This window comes from Pantherophis guttatus, chromosome 8 (assembly GCF_059756535.1).
Source record: "Pantherophis guttatus breed Tessera chromosome 8, ASM5975653v1, whole genome shotgun sequence".
Lineage (NCBI taxonomy): Eukaryota > Metazoa > Chordata > Lepidosauria > Squamata > Colubridae > Pantherophis > Pantherophis guttatus.
Genome location: NC_142070.1, coordinates 72717646 through 72733286, shown reverse-complemented (window position 1 = coordinate 72733286; position 15641 = coordinate 72717646). Strand labels below are relative to the sequence as shown.

General features: G+C 40.0%; 1 protein-coding gene across 1 annotated transcript in view; it reads right to left on the bottom strand.

Moving 5' to 3' along the window:
• Positions 1 to 15641, bottom strand: part of KIT (KIT proto-oncogene, receptor tyrosine kinase) — a 125033-nt gene that overhangs the window by 9640 nt on the left and 99752 nt on the right. Inside the window, exons 13-19 of the mRNA XM_060690820.2 lie at positions 14458 to 14568; positions 12953 to 13094; positions 10126 to 10202; positions 9175 to 9302; positions 6505 to 6627; positions 2195 to 2306; positions 542 to 641 (exon numbers count right to left, since the gene is read on the bottom strand). Of these exons, the coding sequence (XP_060546803.2) occupies positions 542 to 641; positions 2195 to 2306; positions 6505 to 6627; positions 9175 to 9302; positions 10126 to 10202; positions 12953 to 13094; positions 14458 to 14568 (793 nt within the window). The remainder of the gene's footprint in view (positions 1 to 541; positions 642 to 2194; positions 2307 to 6504; positions 6628 to 9174; positions 9303 to 10125; positions 10203 to 12952; positions 13095 to 14457; positions 14569 to 15641) is intronic.

Genomic DNA, 15641 nt, shown 5'->3' with positions numbered 1-15641 from the left:
GGCACGCACACAGGTTGTTATCTCAAACTTGGCAGCAATATAATCACCGTCTGCCAAGAGCTTTTACTGCAACAGATAACATAAAATTACATACGCATTGCAAATAGTCCAGCAAAACAATATCCCTTTCGGCAGCTTCAGATGTTGTTCAAGTGACTAGCCAAAGTTCGTTTTTGTTCGTCACGGAGTTTTACCAGCCACCACCCTCTCTTATATAGTCTCTGGGGTGTGGTCCAGTGACTCAGTTCTAATCCCTAGCACGCCTCCTTAACTGCTGCAACCGTTTATCACGCCTTCGTTGGCATGCATCCAGGAACGAGGGCTCTCCTTCCTCGCTCTCATCCGAGACACCTGGCTCCTGGCTAATCTCCTCTCCCTCGGCCGGCACCTGAGACAGTGCCAGAGGGGAGGGGCCTGGAGAGGGAGGCCTGGCTGACTCCACTTCCTCATGTTCGGAGCTTTCTTCCTCCGATGAGATAGGCTCAGAGGGCGGGGCCACAACAAATCGGCGTTTTTAAATTTTAAATAAATTTAGACTCACATTTCTGGAGGTGCATATTCTGGACTAAACATTCTGTATCCTTCCTTGATGTTTTTATAGAACTTGGAATCCACAGGCATTCCAGGATAGGGACTGCTTCCTGTTAAAAAAAGATGCTATTAATTAGTATATAATTTTAATTCCATGTTTACTTGTGTTTATTAACCACCCGTTCCAGCGGACTCTATTTTAAACGGATTTATGTTTTAAAAATGAGAGTGGTAAAACATCCAGGAAACGAATGCAGGTAATCCTTGATTTACGACCACAACTGAGCCCAAAATTTCTGTTGCTAAGTGAGACATTTGTTAAGTGAATTTTTCCCATTTTACCTTTCTTGCCACAGGTGTTAAGTGAATCATTGCAACTGTTAAGTTAGTAACACGGTTTGTTAAATGAATCTCACTTCCCCATGGACTTTACTTGTCAGAAGGGAACAAAAGAGGATCTCGTGACCCCAGGACACTGACCGTCATAAATAGGAATCAGTTGCCTAATGTCTCAATTTTGATCACGTGACCATGGGGATGCTACAACAGTCGTATGTGTGAAAAATGGTCGTAAGTCAGTTTTTCAGTGCTGTTGTAACTTAGCATGGTCACTAAGCAAACTGTTGTAAGTCAAGGACTACCTGTATAGGGATTGAGAATGGTCGCCATTTGTTTCTTTCCCCTTGACCTTCTTGAAGGATTAAAGCTGGAATTTTCTTGCCAACAGGACATGATAATATATGTATATATGCGTATACAGGTAGTCTTTGACTTAAAACCACAATTGAGCCCAAACATTTCTGTTGTTAAGTGAGTTTTTCCTCATTCTACGGCCTCAGTTGTTAAGTGAATCACTGCAATCGTTAGATTAGTAACCTGGTTGTTAAGTGAATCTTGCTTCCCCATTGAGTTGGCTTGTCAGTAGGGTGCAAAAGGGGAAATCACATGACCCTGGGACACTGAAACCATCAGTAACAGTCGTAAGTGTGAAAAACAGTCACGTCACTTCTTTCACAGTTGTAACTATGAATGGTCACTAAATGAACTGTTGTAAGTCGAGGTCTACCTGTTCTAACCCGGCTCCCAAATATGACAAATCCTCTGTAGTTAAATAAATGTTTCCTTTATTAGGAGCGCCAGCAGCCCTGGCAAAAAGTCTCTCTCACACAGCAGGCTATCAAGTCTATCCAACAGCGAGATGAATAGTTGTCCGCCACATCTATTCATCTCCGCCCCCTGCCTTTTATCCCCAGAGCTAGGGTGGGGCTTCGCTAGCAGCGGTGGCTCTTCCATTCCAAGGACCAGCCCATAGATTTCCACTCCTCTCCTCTCCTCTCCTCTCCTCTCCCTTCTGCGCATCAGGCATCGGATTCAGCTGTTCCTCCTCTTCCTCATCAGCCACCTCCAGACCTGGGGGCTGTTGACTCTCCATCTGAGGGCTGATGGACAGCCCCCCCCTCTCTCTCTCTCCCTCCTTCCCTCTCTCTCTCTCTGACAGCTCCATTCCCTCTTCCCCCTTGAAGCTCTCAGGTTGCCTTGATGCTGGCCTTGACTGACTCCCACACCTCTTCCTTCTCTGATTCGGCTGCTGGAGGGGCCGGTGGCCAACAGGCCACAACACTACCTGTATAAAGGACATACGTGATCACCAGGTGTATGTTACCTAAAGAGAAGAGTTCCCAAAGTAGAATTCCATAAGACCAAACATCGCTCTCAAAGGTGTACACACATTCAAAAATACTCTCAGGGGCCATCCACTTCACAGGAAGCCGTGCCTGGGGAGACGAAGGAAGAACTTGTTACAAAAAAAAATAAAAAAATAATCGATAAAAGATCTTATCCTGCGCAAGGTGAAAATCAAGAGTGATTTGATAGAGCTTTCAACGGATTAAACATTTAATCGAATGCCTCAGTTAGCTTTCAGTACATTAATTGTTAATTAATCTTGTTGTTATAAATTTGCATGTAATCACATATATCATAAAAACAGTCCCTCGTTGCCGGAAGGAAAATGACAAGAATACTAAAAATTAAACTGGATAGATTAACACTTAAAATAAAGGAGAAGGAAGGAACAGAATATTTTTTAACGTGGGATTTTGTTTTAACAATGGTTAGCTAATAGAAACAGAAGTTAGAAACTCAAAAGTTTAAGAGAATGATCAACTATACAATGAAGGTTTATTGGTATGGATAAGCAAATATTATCATTATGTGATTATCATTAATGCTATGAATATTAGTATTATTACTATTACTATTTTTCAAAATTAATTATACCCAAACAACTCACTGTTCATGTAGATATTGAGTTTCTATTTATTTTAAAGAATACAGTAGAACCTCTGGTCACGAACGCTTCTGAGCACGACCAAATCGGGTTCCGACCAAAAAATTCACAAGAATTTTTTTTTTTTTGCGACCGATTTCCCCTTCTGCACCATTTTTTTATGTAAGCGCCAAATTTCCAAAATTAGGTTTGGGTCACGACTGAATCGGGTTGCGACCAAAGTTATGGAACGAATTATGGGCATGACCAGAGGTTCTACTGTATATAACAAAGACTAAAAAGGAAGAATACTAAAAATTAAACTTTTTGTTGTTGTTGTTCCCATTCAACAATTAAAGAGACCAAATGCCCCTGAGAACTTATATTTGTTTTCCTTTGGGGAAGAGTATCAGCAATGGGTAGAACAGATTGAAACCATCTGTTGCGATACAAGAAATGGAAATTACTGTCTCTTTTTTACCCCCCTCCCCCTTTTCAGAACAAGCACATTTGATCCTGGACAGAAGGTCAGTAAATTAGTAAATTAAGGATAGTGTCTGAACTGTATAAATACTTTTAAACACGCTGTTAACTTCAAGCCCAGTGAATTAAAATTTAGCTTATTGGTTCGTCAGCTAAAGCTTCTACTGATGAGTAAGAAAAGTTATTTAATAAATTATGCAGTAAATTGATTCCTATCAGAGTGGAAAGTACAATAGAAACGGGCACTGATTGGCCATATAATACTAAATAATCCCACCAAGATACTAAAAGAAATGTTATTTCAAAGATTTTATGAAACTTCAATCTGTCTAATAGAAGTGACTAACAATCTGCTTTTCACGAATGAATGAATGAATGAATGAATGAATGAATGAATGAATGAATGAATGAATGAATTCCTTTCCTGGCTACTCTTGCAAATAATTTCCTTCGACTTGGACAATGTGATACCATCTCATTTGACCCCGATTGCAGTTGTATCTGAGCTACAATTCCCAATTGCGTGGCCTTGAATACATTGGATTTAATTTGCCACAATTCTCCAGTTAAACTGACCAAAGACTTTAAGGAAAACAACTTTCCTGTATCCTATGGTTATTGTTTTCATGAATCTCATACATTCTGTATCTTTATTCATTTAAAATTCATGTCTTCGTCCATTTGCAATTCCTTTCAAGTCAAAATCTTGTAAACTCAGCTTTACATTACTACCCAAGGAACCATGTAACCAGTTTTAAATAACCCAGCAAAAGTTGGATCTTGGATAGAAATTCTTTGGACTACATTAAAAAAAAAAAAAAACTCTGGAATTTGGATTGGTCTAATATAGATCCATGTTTTTTAATCGCTACTAACGATACAATTCATGTTCTTTGTTACAACTTCTATAGCAAAGCATTGATTATTATTGTAGACTTTGTTGCTGAAGTTAACACTTAGTTAAATCAGACTACTGTAATGGATCTCATACATTTCATCCAATGATAACCACTGCATGGTGCAAGAATCATAAATTTATTTTGAAGTTTCAGAAAGTAATCTGCATTACTGTTTCAATTAATCCTACGAAGTAAAGCCTGTAAATTAGAGTGGTAAATTCTATATCAAGAATGAATGGAATCATTATTGCTAAAAGCCAAATGAAATGTGACTCCTGTCACTTCAAAGAAGGATCAGTATTTCCTTAACATGTGCTTTAGGTTAGCCCAGATAGAGTGAAGGAACATCTTCTACCTTCTTGGGTCCAGTTACAAATACCCATTTTTCTAAATTATTCTGACCACAGGCAACTCAAATAGCAAAAACTCTTCATCCAGACAAATGGAATGCAATTTACCTATTGCCCACCTGCAAGCTTTTATCCTGCAATTTAAAACAACCGAGTTGTGGATAATTAGCCAGAGGCTAGAAGTTATATCTGATCTCACCATTCATTTCGTCAAGCACACACAGTCCCTATTAAGGGGCCTTCAGACACAAGTTTCTTGCTTGTGTAATAATATTTGTTTTATAAATATATAAAATATTTTATTTTATATATTTATAGATATAGAGAGAGAGATATTATATTTTATATATTTTATATTTTATATTATTTTATTAAAATAGATGGCGATGAAATGGAGATAGTGACAGATTTTATTTTCTTGGGCTCCAAGATCACCGCAGATGGGGACTGCAGCCAAGAAATTAAAAGACGTTTGCTCCTGGGGAGGAAAGCTATGGCAAATCTAGACAGCATACTAAAAAAGCAGAGACCTCACCGTGCCAACCAAGGTGCATATAGTTAAGGCTATGGTTTTCCCAGTTGCAATGTATGGCTGGGAAAGTTGGACCATAAGGAAGGCTGAGCGCCAAAGAATTGAGGACTTTGAACTCTGGTGCTGGAGAAGACTCCCGCGAGTCCCTTGGACTGCAAGGCCATCAAATCGGTCAGTCCTAGAGGAGATCAACCCTGACTGCTCTTTAGAAGGCCAGATCCTGAAGAGGAAACTCAAATGCTTTGGCCACCTAATGAGAAGGAAGGACTCACTGGAGAAGAGCCTAATGCTGGGAAAGATTGAGGGCAAAAGAAGAAGGGGACGACAGAGAACTAGGTGGCTGGATGGAGTCACTGAAGCAGTCGGTGTGAGCTTAAATGGTCTCCGGGGGATGGTAGAGGACAGGAAGGCCTGGAGGAACGTTGTCCATGGGTCGCGATGGATCGGACACGACTTCTCAACTAACAACAACAACAAACCGTGAAATGCCTACATCCCACTTCTAATTTAATAGGAAAAGCAGTGGCAGTAAAAATCTGTGCTAAAAGAAAGAAACACAAGCTTTTGTGTTCCAGCCTTAGATGAACTGAATCTTCATTATCATAGAAGTCTGCTTCAACTGCATCACCAATACACAGGAAGAGATTACAAGTTTAGAATAATAATAAGAATAACTAGAATAATAACTTTATTGTCATTCTGAATGTACACTAATCGGCATACATTAAAATGAAATTTCATTACATACAGCTCTCAAAGGGTCACCACTTCCAATATACACTACATAACCATGACATAATAAATAAATATACAATTATGCATATACCCACATATATTACATGACACAGCGAAACAACACAGTCTAGTTTGGATGTATACCTGTACATGGCGAGGAAAACTAATCTTGTGAGTTTACCAGATGGATGGCACAGGGAACAAAGCTGTTATAGAATCTGGTAGTCCGGCTAGAAATACTTCAAAACCTCATCCCAGAGGGGAGCAACAGAAACAGGCTGTAAAGTGGGTGTGTGGGGTCTCTAACAATGCTTCACACTCTAAGCACATAGCGCCTAGAAGCAGCATCCTGAACAATGGGAAGCGAGCTTCCTGTAATCTTCTCAGTTGTCCTTACCACTCTCTGTATGGACTTTCTATCTGAGGCACTATTGCCACCAAACCAAACAGTGATGGTTTTAACAGTTTGTTAAACAGTTCAAAGAAGAGATGAAGAAGTTTCTATCAAGGAAACTATATGAGAATAAGTTTCTATCAGGGAAGCCATTTGTAAAAACAGCTAATTTTGGGTGTTCCCTTTCCAAACTTTCGATCTTTAGAGAGAAGTATCACTTACTACGGAGCTAATTGGTATGATTTATGGTCCATAAACTGGAGTCTGATGCTACCACCGAGAGAGACATAGGTTGGATCAAACATACTTACATTTCCTTTGACCACATAATTTGAATCATTCCTGATGTCTCTTGCAAGGCCGAAATCACAGATTTTTGTTATCCGTCCATGCGTAAGTAATATATTCCTTGCTGCCAGGTCTCTGTGAATGCACTGAAAGAATACAATTGCAGAACGTACATGTAAGGTAAGTAAACCAAAATAATCATCAGCACTGCAAATGACTACATAGAGAATATGATGAGAGTTTCAATGATTTATAGCAGAAGTCAGGTTTTTGAAGATTAAGGGTATAAGAATCTAAGAAAATGCAAAGCAGCTACGTGTTGTCGCTATATATGCAAGATGATCCTATATCCGTGGTGAACCTATGGCCCGCGTGCCACAGGTGGCACGCATAGCCATATCACTGGGCATGTGAGCTCAGCTCTGGCGTACACTAGCTGATTTTCGGGCCTTCTGGGTCCACCAGAAGTAGAGAAACAGGCTGTTTCCTGCCTCCAGAGGGCTTTGGGGAGTGGTGGGGAAGGCCTGTTTTTTGCTGTCCTAGCCTCCAGAGCCTCTCTAGGAGGCACGCCCCTCCCCCCCCCGAGGCACTCCGGAGGCCAGAAACGGCCCGTTTGCCAACTTCCGGTGGGACCGGAAGGTCTGTTTTTTGTTGTCCCCAGCTTCCAGAGCCTCTCTAGGAGTCTGGAGAGAGCAAAAACAGCCTTTCCCCCCCACTCCCCAGGCCCTTGGTAGCCCATTTGCCAACTTCTGGTGGGAAGCCCCCCCCCTTTTTCCTGGCACGCGATGGCAAAAAAGTTAGCCATCACTGTCGTATATTAACGCAAAAAATACGAGTTTCAACCTTGTACAAATTTCCATTCACAAGTCATATCTATCAGCATTCTGAGTAATGCACACTAAGAAATCAGAACTCCGAGGCAGGACGGTTCCTCAGAGAACATGTTTATTGGATACATCATATCGGCACTATTAGTGAAAACCAACTCTAAAAAGTTCCCACGGTTACAGTATAATTAAAAGAGCAAACGTTTCCCTCCCCAAATGTCACAGGTTACACTGTCCAATCAAAACAGTTGGCGGGCTCCTTGGTCACTTCTGTTCCTCCTCCAACTGCCACCTGTTGGGATGACCTTGGTTCCCACGGGAGAACTCTTTATTATGTCTACGAGACGGTCTAGCTATTTCCCCTTCATCCTTCCTCCCATAGTACGTGGCAACTATGAAGCAGCAAAGGATGGCTTCAGCCAGGTTCGATTCAGAGTTGACAATATCATTAAGATTGCAACTGGTTATTTCCTTTCTTAACCCTCTTATAGGTCAAAACATGCTTCGGAAGAATATTCTGTAGAAACCAATGGCATATGCTTCTATGTAAACTTCAGGTTAGGAATGTGTTTGTTCACTCTTTCTAAATTAAAGTACAATCTTATTGCTTCTGGGACAGAAACTGTGGACCACAGTACTGGTGGTTTCTTCTTTCGGAGTCTGAAGAGAGGATTCTGTGTCACTGCGTTATTTTATTTCCCAGCTGAGCTTCATTATTTCTGGACTGTCAGACTCTCCGTAGCTTTGCCAACTTCTTATCAGTAAGCTACGTGTTTCCATATCCACCCACATTCCTTCACTTGCTCTTCACACTCTCTTTCCTTTGTTCTCTTTCCAGCAAGGTCCGGCTGAAAGATAGCCGGCCCGAATTACTTTCAAAAATGTAACAATTAACTTTTCTTAGTTAGTGAGGTGTTTTATTTTCTTTATAACAAATAAATGAGTTTTATTAGAAACCTTCCTTCGCGTTTCTTTTCGGAATATTGCAAACAAGGATAAGCCTCGATTCATCTCCTCTTCTAAACCAGGGTAATTAGTCCCAGAGCCAAACATGGTTTAGGTTTAGGTTTATTTGATTTGTATACCGCCCTACTCCCGAAGGACTCAGGGCGGTGAACAGCCAACAATAAAATACATAAATACACAAAATTTAAAAACCCGATAAAATCAAATTAAATTATTTGGCCCAGACAAATTAAAATGCCCCAATAATTTAAAAACAGATTAAAATTTACGTATTTAAAAAGGGAAGAGATGGGATTAATAAATGCCCTGACATTCTGACGTTGGAGAAGTTGGAGAAGTTACATCTGATTTCCCCCTTCTTTGTACACCAACCCACAAAGCTGGATCTTATTTAGATTTGGGCATTCTTAATTCAGAAACCATCACAGATGTCGGAGGAGGAGGAATAGAAGAAGCCATTCTCCAGGCGCCAATCCAAGACTATTGATATCGACAATTTTTGCTTATTTATTTCAAGTGACATAAGGGCTCTCACAGCAAAACATTGTATATTTGAGGCCAAACATGCAATATGTTATATAACTTGTTATATAACAGAGAACTGAATAACGTGCAGATTTCCTACCTATCTGCAATTGGAGATGCCTTACCCAAAAATTGATGCTACACACTGCCTATCTAATATAAAGGCAAAGACTAAAAAAAAGTGGGACCAGAGTTTCTTACTGATTGTACAGGATAATTCAGAGATTGTACTTCTCTAAAAGGTTTACTAACACTGAAAATGCAGAGAAGAACAGAATTCTTATATGAAAGGCTTCCCTCGGAGAATATATGTCAATCTAATATCATTCTGTACATATATTTTTAAAAAATCAATTTTCTTGATTTTCTACTTACATTTTTAGCTGAAAGAAAGCTCATCCCCTTTGCTACCTGGTAAGAAAAACTTAACAGATCTTCAACATCCAGAGCTAGTTCATCATCTTCTAAAATGGCAACAGTGACATCCTGATTAGCCAATGACCCTAAGCAGAACATGTGGGAACAATAAATGGAGAAATGATGTCACTTGGAAACAGAGCAGACATTTTATTAACAGAGCATGGCACCAAGGTTCCTACAGAAATGCTCTTCAAATAAATGCTATTTATTTGATGCTATTTAATGTTATTAAAGTATAAGACGCTCCGGAGTATAAGATGCACATTAGTTTTTGGAGAGGAAAACAAGAAAAAACAATTCTGCCTCTGCCTACCAGCATCCATCGATATTCATCTGGCTAGCCACCTGGAACTGGCCGAAAATGCGACACGCAGAGGCCAAAAATGGGGTATGCAGAGGCCAAAAACACAATGCACGGAGGCTGAAAATGTGACGTGCGGAGGCAGCGATATGCTATGGGGATCCCTGCAGCCTGGAACAGGTCTAAAACAGAGTGTGCGGAGGCTGAAAACATAACACGCGGAAGCCAAAAATGCGATGCGCGGAGGCAGCGATCGGTGGCGATGTGCTGTAGTGATCCCTGCATCCTGGAACGGGTCTAAAATGGAGCGTGCGGAGGCCAAAAACATGACACGCGGAGGCCGAAAATGGCCAAAGGGTGGGGGCTGGCAGGTGGGAGGGGCTTTGGCAAGATGTATAAGATGCACAGACATTTCCACTCACTTTTTTTGGGGAGGAAAGTACGTTTTATACTCCGAAAAGTACAGTAAATTCCCCCAGCCAACATAACATTGTAAAATTTTTACCTCTTTTTAACCTAACTTTTATTTTAAGTGGCTACGTTTAAACAAATACCAACAATTTCAGAACAAAAGTTCCCCCCCCCCTTTTTTTTTGCCAAATTACCTAGTCTTTTAGTGGTCTTGGCGTGGACGACTTGAGAAACTCCTGGTTTCATATCCATGTACTCATTGGTGGCATCACTGTGTGGAAAGAAGAGGGAATATGAGACTAATTCAAAATGGAGTTCAAAGAAAGAACATTTTTTACAAGAACAAAAGAAGCATGTAAAATCTCCGATTGCTAAATAACCACATTTCTTGAAAAGAAATGGAAATCTATTATTAATCTGATGAAAGGTGATGATACCTAACTACGGGACGGAAGATACCACTGTGAGTGTTATATTTGAATTCTGACGTTTTATGGGAAAGGATCTTAGAATTAATCATGAAAAGACAGTTTAAATAATAAGTTATTTGGGCTGAAGAAGGTTAATCTCCTTTACGGAGCCAAAAAGCTTTCCCCTTTGCCTAAAGCTATCTTGTTGTAGGAAATTCCCTTTGTTAATTGACTGACCTCCTGAGAAATGACTTATCACTGATTCTGTTTGAATAACACAAAGTAAATAAGAAAGCAGCAAGTTGTAATGTTAGAGGTCTTTTTGTGTGCAGATAATTTCTTGTTAGAAGGAATAGTTTATCTTGACCTGATAAATGTTTTATCTGATTATTTAAACCTCCTGAAAGAATTTCTACTTCATATTATATATACTTTGGGCAAAAATAATTTAAAAATTAAAAAGTTCTGTTCTCTTTTAGCTTGGAGCAGCTGACCATAGCTATCTGCATCTTGTCTAACTAGTTGACAGATCCAAGCCAAATATTAGTTGGAAGAGATGCCCAAAGGAAATGAACTGGACTATGATTCCTAAATAAATTTGTAAGTCTCAAGCTAAGCGGATTTGTCACAACGATCCACCTCAACAAGCTGCTTTGCTTTTAACCCATACAAGTTGCTTTGTTTTAATACAAGGCACCTGGCCATCACCAACACATCAAAGCTCATCTTCCTTGAATGACTGTTTCATTTTGCAAACTGGGGCTCTTTACAGGCACAGAAGTTCTTCTTCGCAAGCAAAGTAAAACACTGGGGCTTCTTTTCCACTTAGAAAGGATCTGTAGGACGCGGCCCCAACCTCTTGGGCAAGAGGGACCAGTTCCATGGAGAGGTTTTTCCACGGACTGGAGGGGGCGTGGTTTCATGTACTGCCATGGATGGGGCTACGCTTGTTTGCGCAGCCTGATTTCTGGCATAGCACGGACCGGGGGTTGGGTACTATAGCAGATGACCAGGTTGAGCCCAAGGGAGGAGTCAAATGCATCATCAGTCATGAGTCTTTTGTGCCCCCAAGAGATGTTAGGTCCAGCCCACCTTGAATTCCTGTGACTCTTATCTACCGCTAATTTGCTTGGGCCATTAGTAGTTCAGATTCTTGTAGAGAACTTGAGCTTGCAATACATCTTTATACCCATTTGAACTGCCTGGATCTCCCGATTTCCCTGGCGCTTCCAGAATCATTCTGAAAAAATGCTCCCCTGTAATTCCTGAGGATACTAAATGTCTTTAGAATCCCTATGTATTGCTATTAAACTCTGATTACTGTGCCCATTGTGTTAAAAATATAAATACTCCATGTCTGTATTACAAATATCTTAAATCAGTACTTTGTATGAAAAACTGATGCTTTCCTAGAAAGTTAACTTTCTACTCCAGAGCTTCTGTTTGCCCTATAATGCAGACATATCAGGAAACCAACTCCACAGGACTCTATAGGTTATACAACAGGAGTGGGCAATTTTTTCATGACAAAATAAAGACAAAAAACTGGTGTGTAAGTTTCCATTCAAGCTTAACACATCAAAGTTACTCAAAAATACATTCCACTCTCAATCCAGCTATTCAGAAGAAACCATTTATACAAGTATCTTGACCAGGGGTGAAATCCAGCAGGTTCTGACAGGTTCTGGAGAACCGGCAGCGGAAATTTTGAGTAGTGCAGAGAACCGGCAAACACTACCTCTGGCTGGCCCCAGAGTGGGGTGGGAATGGAGATTTTGCAGTATCTTTCCCCTGCCATGCCCACCAAGCCATGCCCACAGAACCGGTAGTAAAAAAATTTGGATTTCACCACTGATCTTGACCTACTGCCATTAGCTGGGCACTGTGGCTCTCTACCATTCTACCTCTCTTTTTGAAATATATAGCATGTAGACAACGAAATGTTGTCCAGCTCAAAATGAATGTATAGAAAACTTAACGATAACATCAAAAGAATAATTGAAACTCCCTCTTCAATAGAAGGTTGACTCAGCCTTCCATCCTTTCGAGGTAGGTAAAATGAGGACCCGGATTGTGGGGGCAATAAGCTGACTTTGTATAAAAAAGAACACCGCTTAGGGGAGGGGCAAAAGCCCTACTAAGCAGGTATATACAAAAGTATGAAGGCTATTGCTTAACGCATTGTAAGCCGCCCTGAGTCTTTGGAGAAGGGCGGCATATAAATCGAACCAATAGATAGATAGATAGATAGATAGATAGATAGATAGATAGATAGATAGATAGATAGATAGATAGATAGATAGATAGAAGACTACGTGCTGAAAACTTGCGCACCATTAATCCAGAATTTGCATCCTTGCATGGAAAGCAGCTTTTTGGGTGGATATGGACCCAGACTATTTAAAAAGCTTACATGAAAGACACACAGAGTATATACTGTACTGGACACAATTCTGAAGAATAGTGAATTGATAAATAAATAGAGTCAAAAAAAACCCTGCCACCTGTACACCGCTTGTAAAACAGGGACAAATTTCTAAAACCCAAAAGCATACAAAAATGCACTGTAATTTCCTGGGAATAACTGCCAATTCTGGCAACACAGCCTTACTACATGTGTTCTTTCTGATAGAGGAGGTTCTTGTAAACAGCAGTTTCTTCAGGCCTCTGGCAAATAAAGGAATCCCGTTTCCTCCTGAGGAAATTCAAAAGGTCGCCATAACAGCAATATTCAGTGATGACCAGAGTAGGACCTGCAGATGTAAAGGAAGTGTGAAGAGTGGGTGAATTCTGCATTCTGTCTGAGACTTTTTTTTTAACTAAATAAATAAAAAAAAAGATTATTTGTCTACGCGTACAAAAATGGGCCTTTTCAAGACGCACTATAGATTAGTGTTTTGGCTTGAAAAGTCAGAGCAAAATTACGTCAGCAACATCTCCATTCAGAAGCTGGGTTTTCATCCCGATTAAAATGCTGTCATTTCCAATTAATTATTCCCGCACATCAATAGGGCTGCAGTGCAGAAAGATACACACTAAGTAAATCCTGTGTTAATGGCGCAAACCAGATACATCTGCTTCATTTTAAAGACTCCTTCCTGAAGGAACATCTCCGTTCCAAATACAAGCTTTTAACATTTATTCTTTTGATTTAGCCCATTTATTATTCATATAGTAATGTTAGAAACAACATTAAATATTATAGTTCTTCGTGTAATAGGGGGGGTGGGGGGAAGCCAGATGCTTATGACTTTTAAAAAATATATAAAAAATGGCCGAATCAGATTGTCTATAGTACAAAATATTTTTATATCAAAGATGCGTGTTCCCAATGCTTGTCAGCTAATTAAAAAAAAATTGGAATATATATAATAATATTGTCTGGAATTTCAATTATTGAATGCTGGGCTGATGCGAGTAGATCATAATAATTCTCTTCACTATCCTAAAGCGCATTTTGCTAACTTAGCCTTCTAGAAGGTTTGTCAAAGTAAAATTATTACTTGTTTATGTTGCGATGGATATCATAAAAAGAACTTTTAACCACAAGTTGGAGCAGAAAGACAGACAGAGGCACAGATAAAGCCTTATTTACTATATAGTACAGTAGATAATCAACGAAATACGCAGTTTGAAGGCTCCTGATCGGTATTCTTGTAAGTCAAATGGATTCACTCTAAGAATACTCCACCCACAAAAGATAAGACTGTATTATATGTCTATTGGGAGCCTGTGGACTGTTTTCCCACAGAGTTTGCTCTAATTAGCATTTGAAGCTTTGCAAACTTTTGTGTTACCTGAACCGCTGATGGCCTCTTTTATATTTGGATTATGTCCATTCTGTCTTTATGACACTTCCCAGCCTTGGAGTAAGATGACCATCAGTACAGTATGCCGACTGGGTTCAAACGAAAAGATTATTTATTTATGAGATACACAGACATTATGAATTCCTCAGGGTGCCAGAACAACGAGTCCCAGAAGAAATAAAACAGCTTTCCGTCACTGCTTGGCTTCAAATACATAGCCAGCCCTTATTCTTAGAAACTCTGAAGTGTGAATGGCTATCCTTCCTTCTCTTCTGAATGCACTCAACAAATGCCGTCAGCATCTTACCTCCAATAGTACAGGCTCCGAGTAGGTTCACAATATTGATGTGATTGCCAAGGTAACTCAGCACCTTCAGTTCGGACATCAAGGCTTCTTTTTCGGTGAAATGAGCACTGGCTAGAAAAAGAAAAGATGGAACTCAGCAAATGGAAGTGAATTAAAAAAAAAAAAAGGAAGGAGGAAGAAGGAATATTAGATAGGTTTCCCGTTTTTGAGTTTACAGTATAAAAAACAGTAAAGATAGGATAAAAACCAACAACCTTATTACTTAGTGGCAATAGCAATTAGATTTATATACCGCTTTACAGTGCTTTACAGCCTTCTCTAAGCAGTTTACAGAGTCAGCATATTGGCCCCAATAATCTGGGTCCTCCTTTTACCCACTTCGGAAGGATGGAAGGCTGAGTCAACCTTGAGCCTGGTGAGATTTGAACTGCAAATTGCAGGCAGCCGGCAGCCAGCAGGAGTAGCCTGCAGTACTGCACTCTAACCACTGCGCCACCTCGGCTCTTAATATTCCAATATCAAACGACACTCAAGACACTTTCTGGTCCCATATTGCCTGTTAGCTGCTAAAAGTCCTACCTATATAATGTTAGGCTTGTTTTTTTTAATTTAAATAAATGATCGGGAAGCTAGGTTAATATACATGAATTCTTCTGAGCAAATAGAGGCCAGGAACATTCTTAGGAAATAAAATGGAGGGTCTAGCAGTATTTCATGTATTTCCTGGTATGAAGGTGGGAGGAGGGAAAGCAACCAGCTACAGCCACCAGTGTGAGTATTTTGTGAACGGCTCTAAGGTTGCTGTTGTGCCTGCCCTTTGGAACAACAAACCCCTGCAGATTTGTTTGGCCTCGACCCCTGCATCTGTTTCCTACCTCTTCAAAGGACATGGAGCCCGTAGGTTGGACGAGCCTATCACTGTGTTCTTTATTGACATGATGGTGATGGGTTCAGGTTTTTATTACACTTGAGTGCCATTATGTGCCATTATGCATTATTAATGCATCAGAGTTATTATTTTCGTGCTGTTGATTTGAATCTTATTTCTCTGTCCAGAGTTGCAATTGCAAGTTGGGTGGCTATATAAGATAATAAAGACATATACCAAGCTCTTAAAGAGCCGTAAGTGCCAGTAGGGACACCTGGTGCGTTGTATCAGATTCTTTCCTTCCATGATACAATGG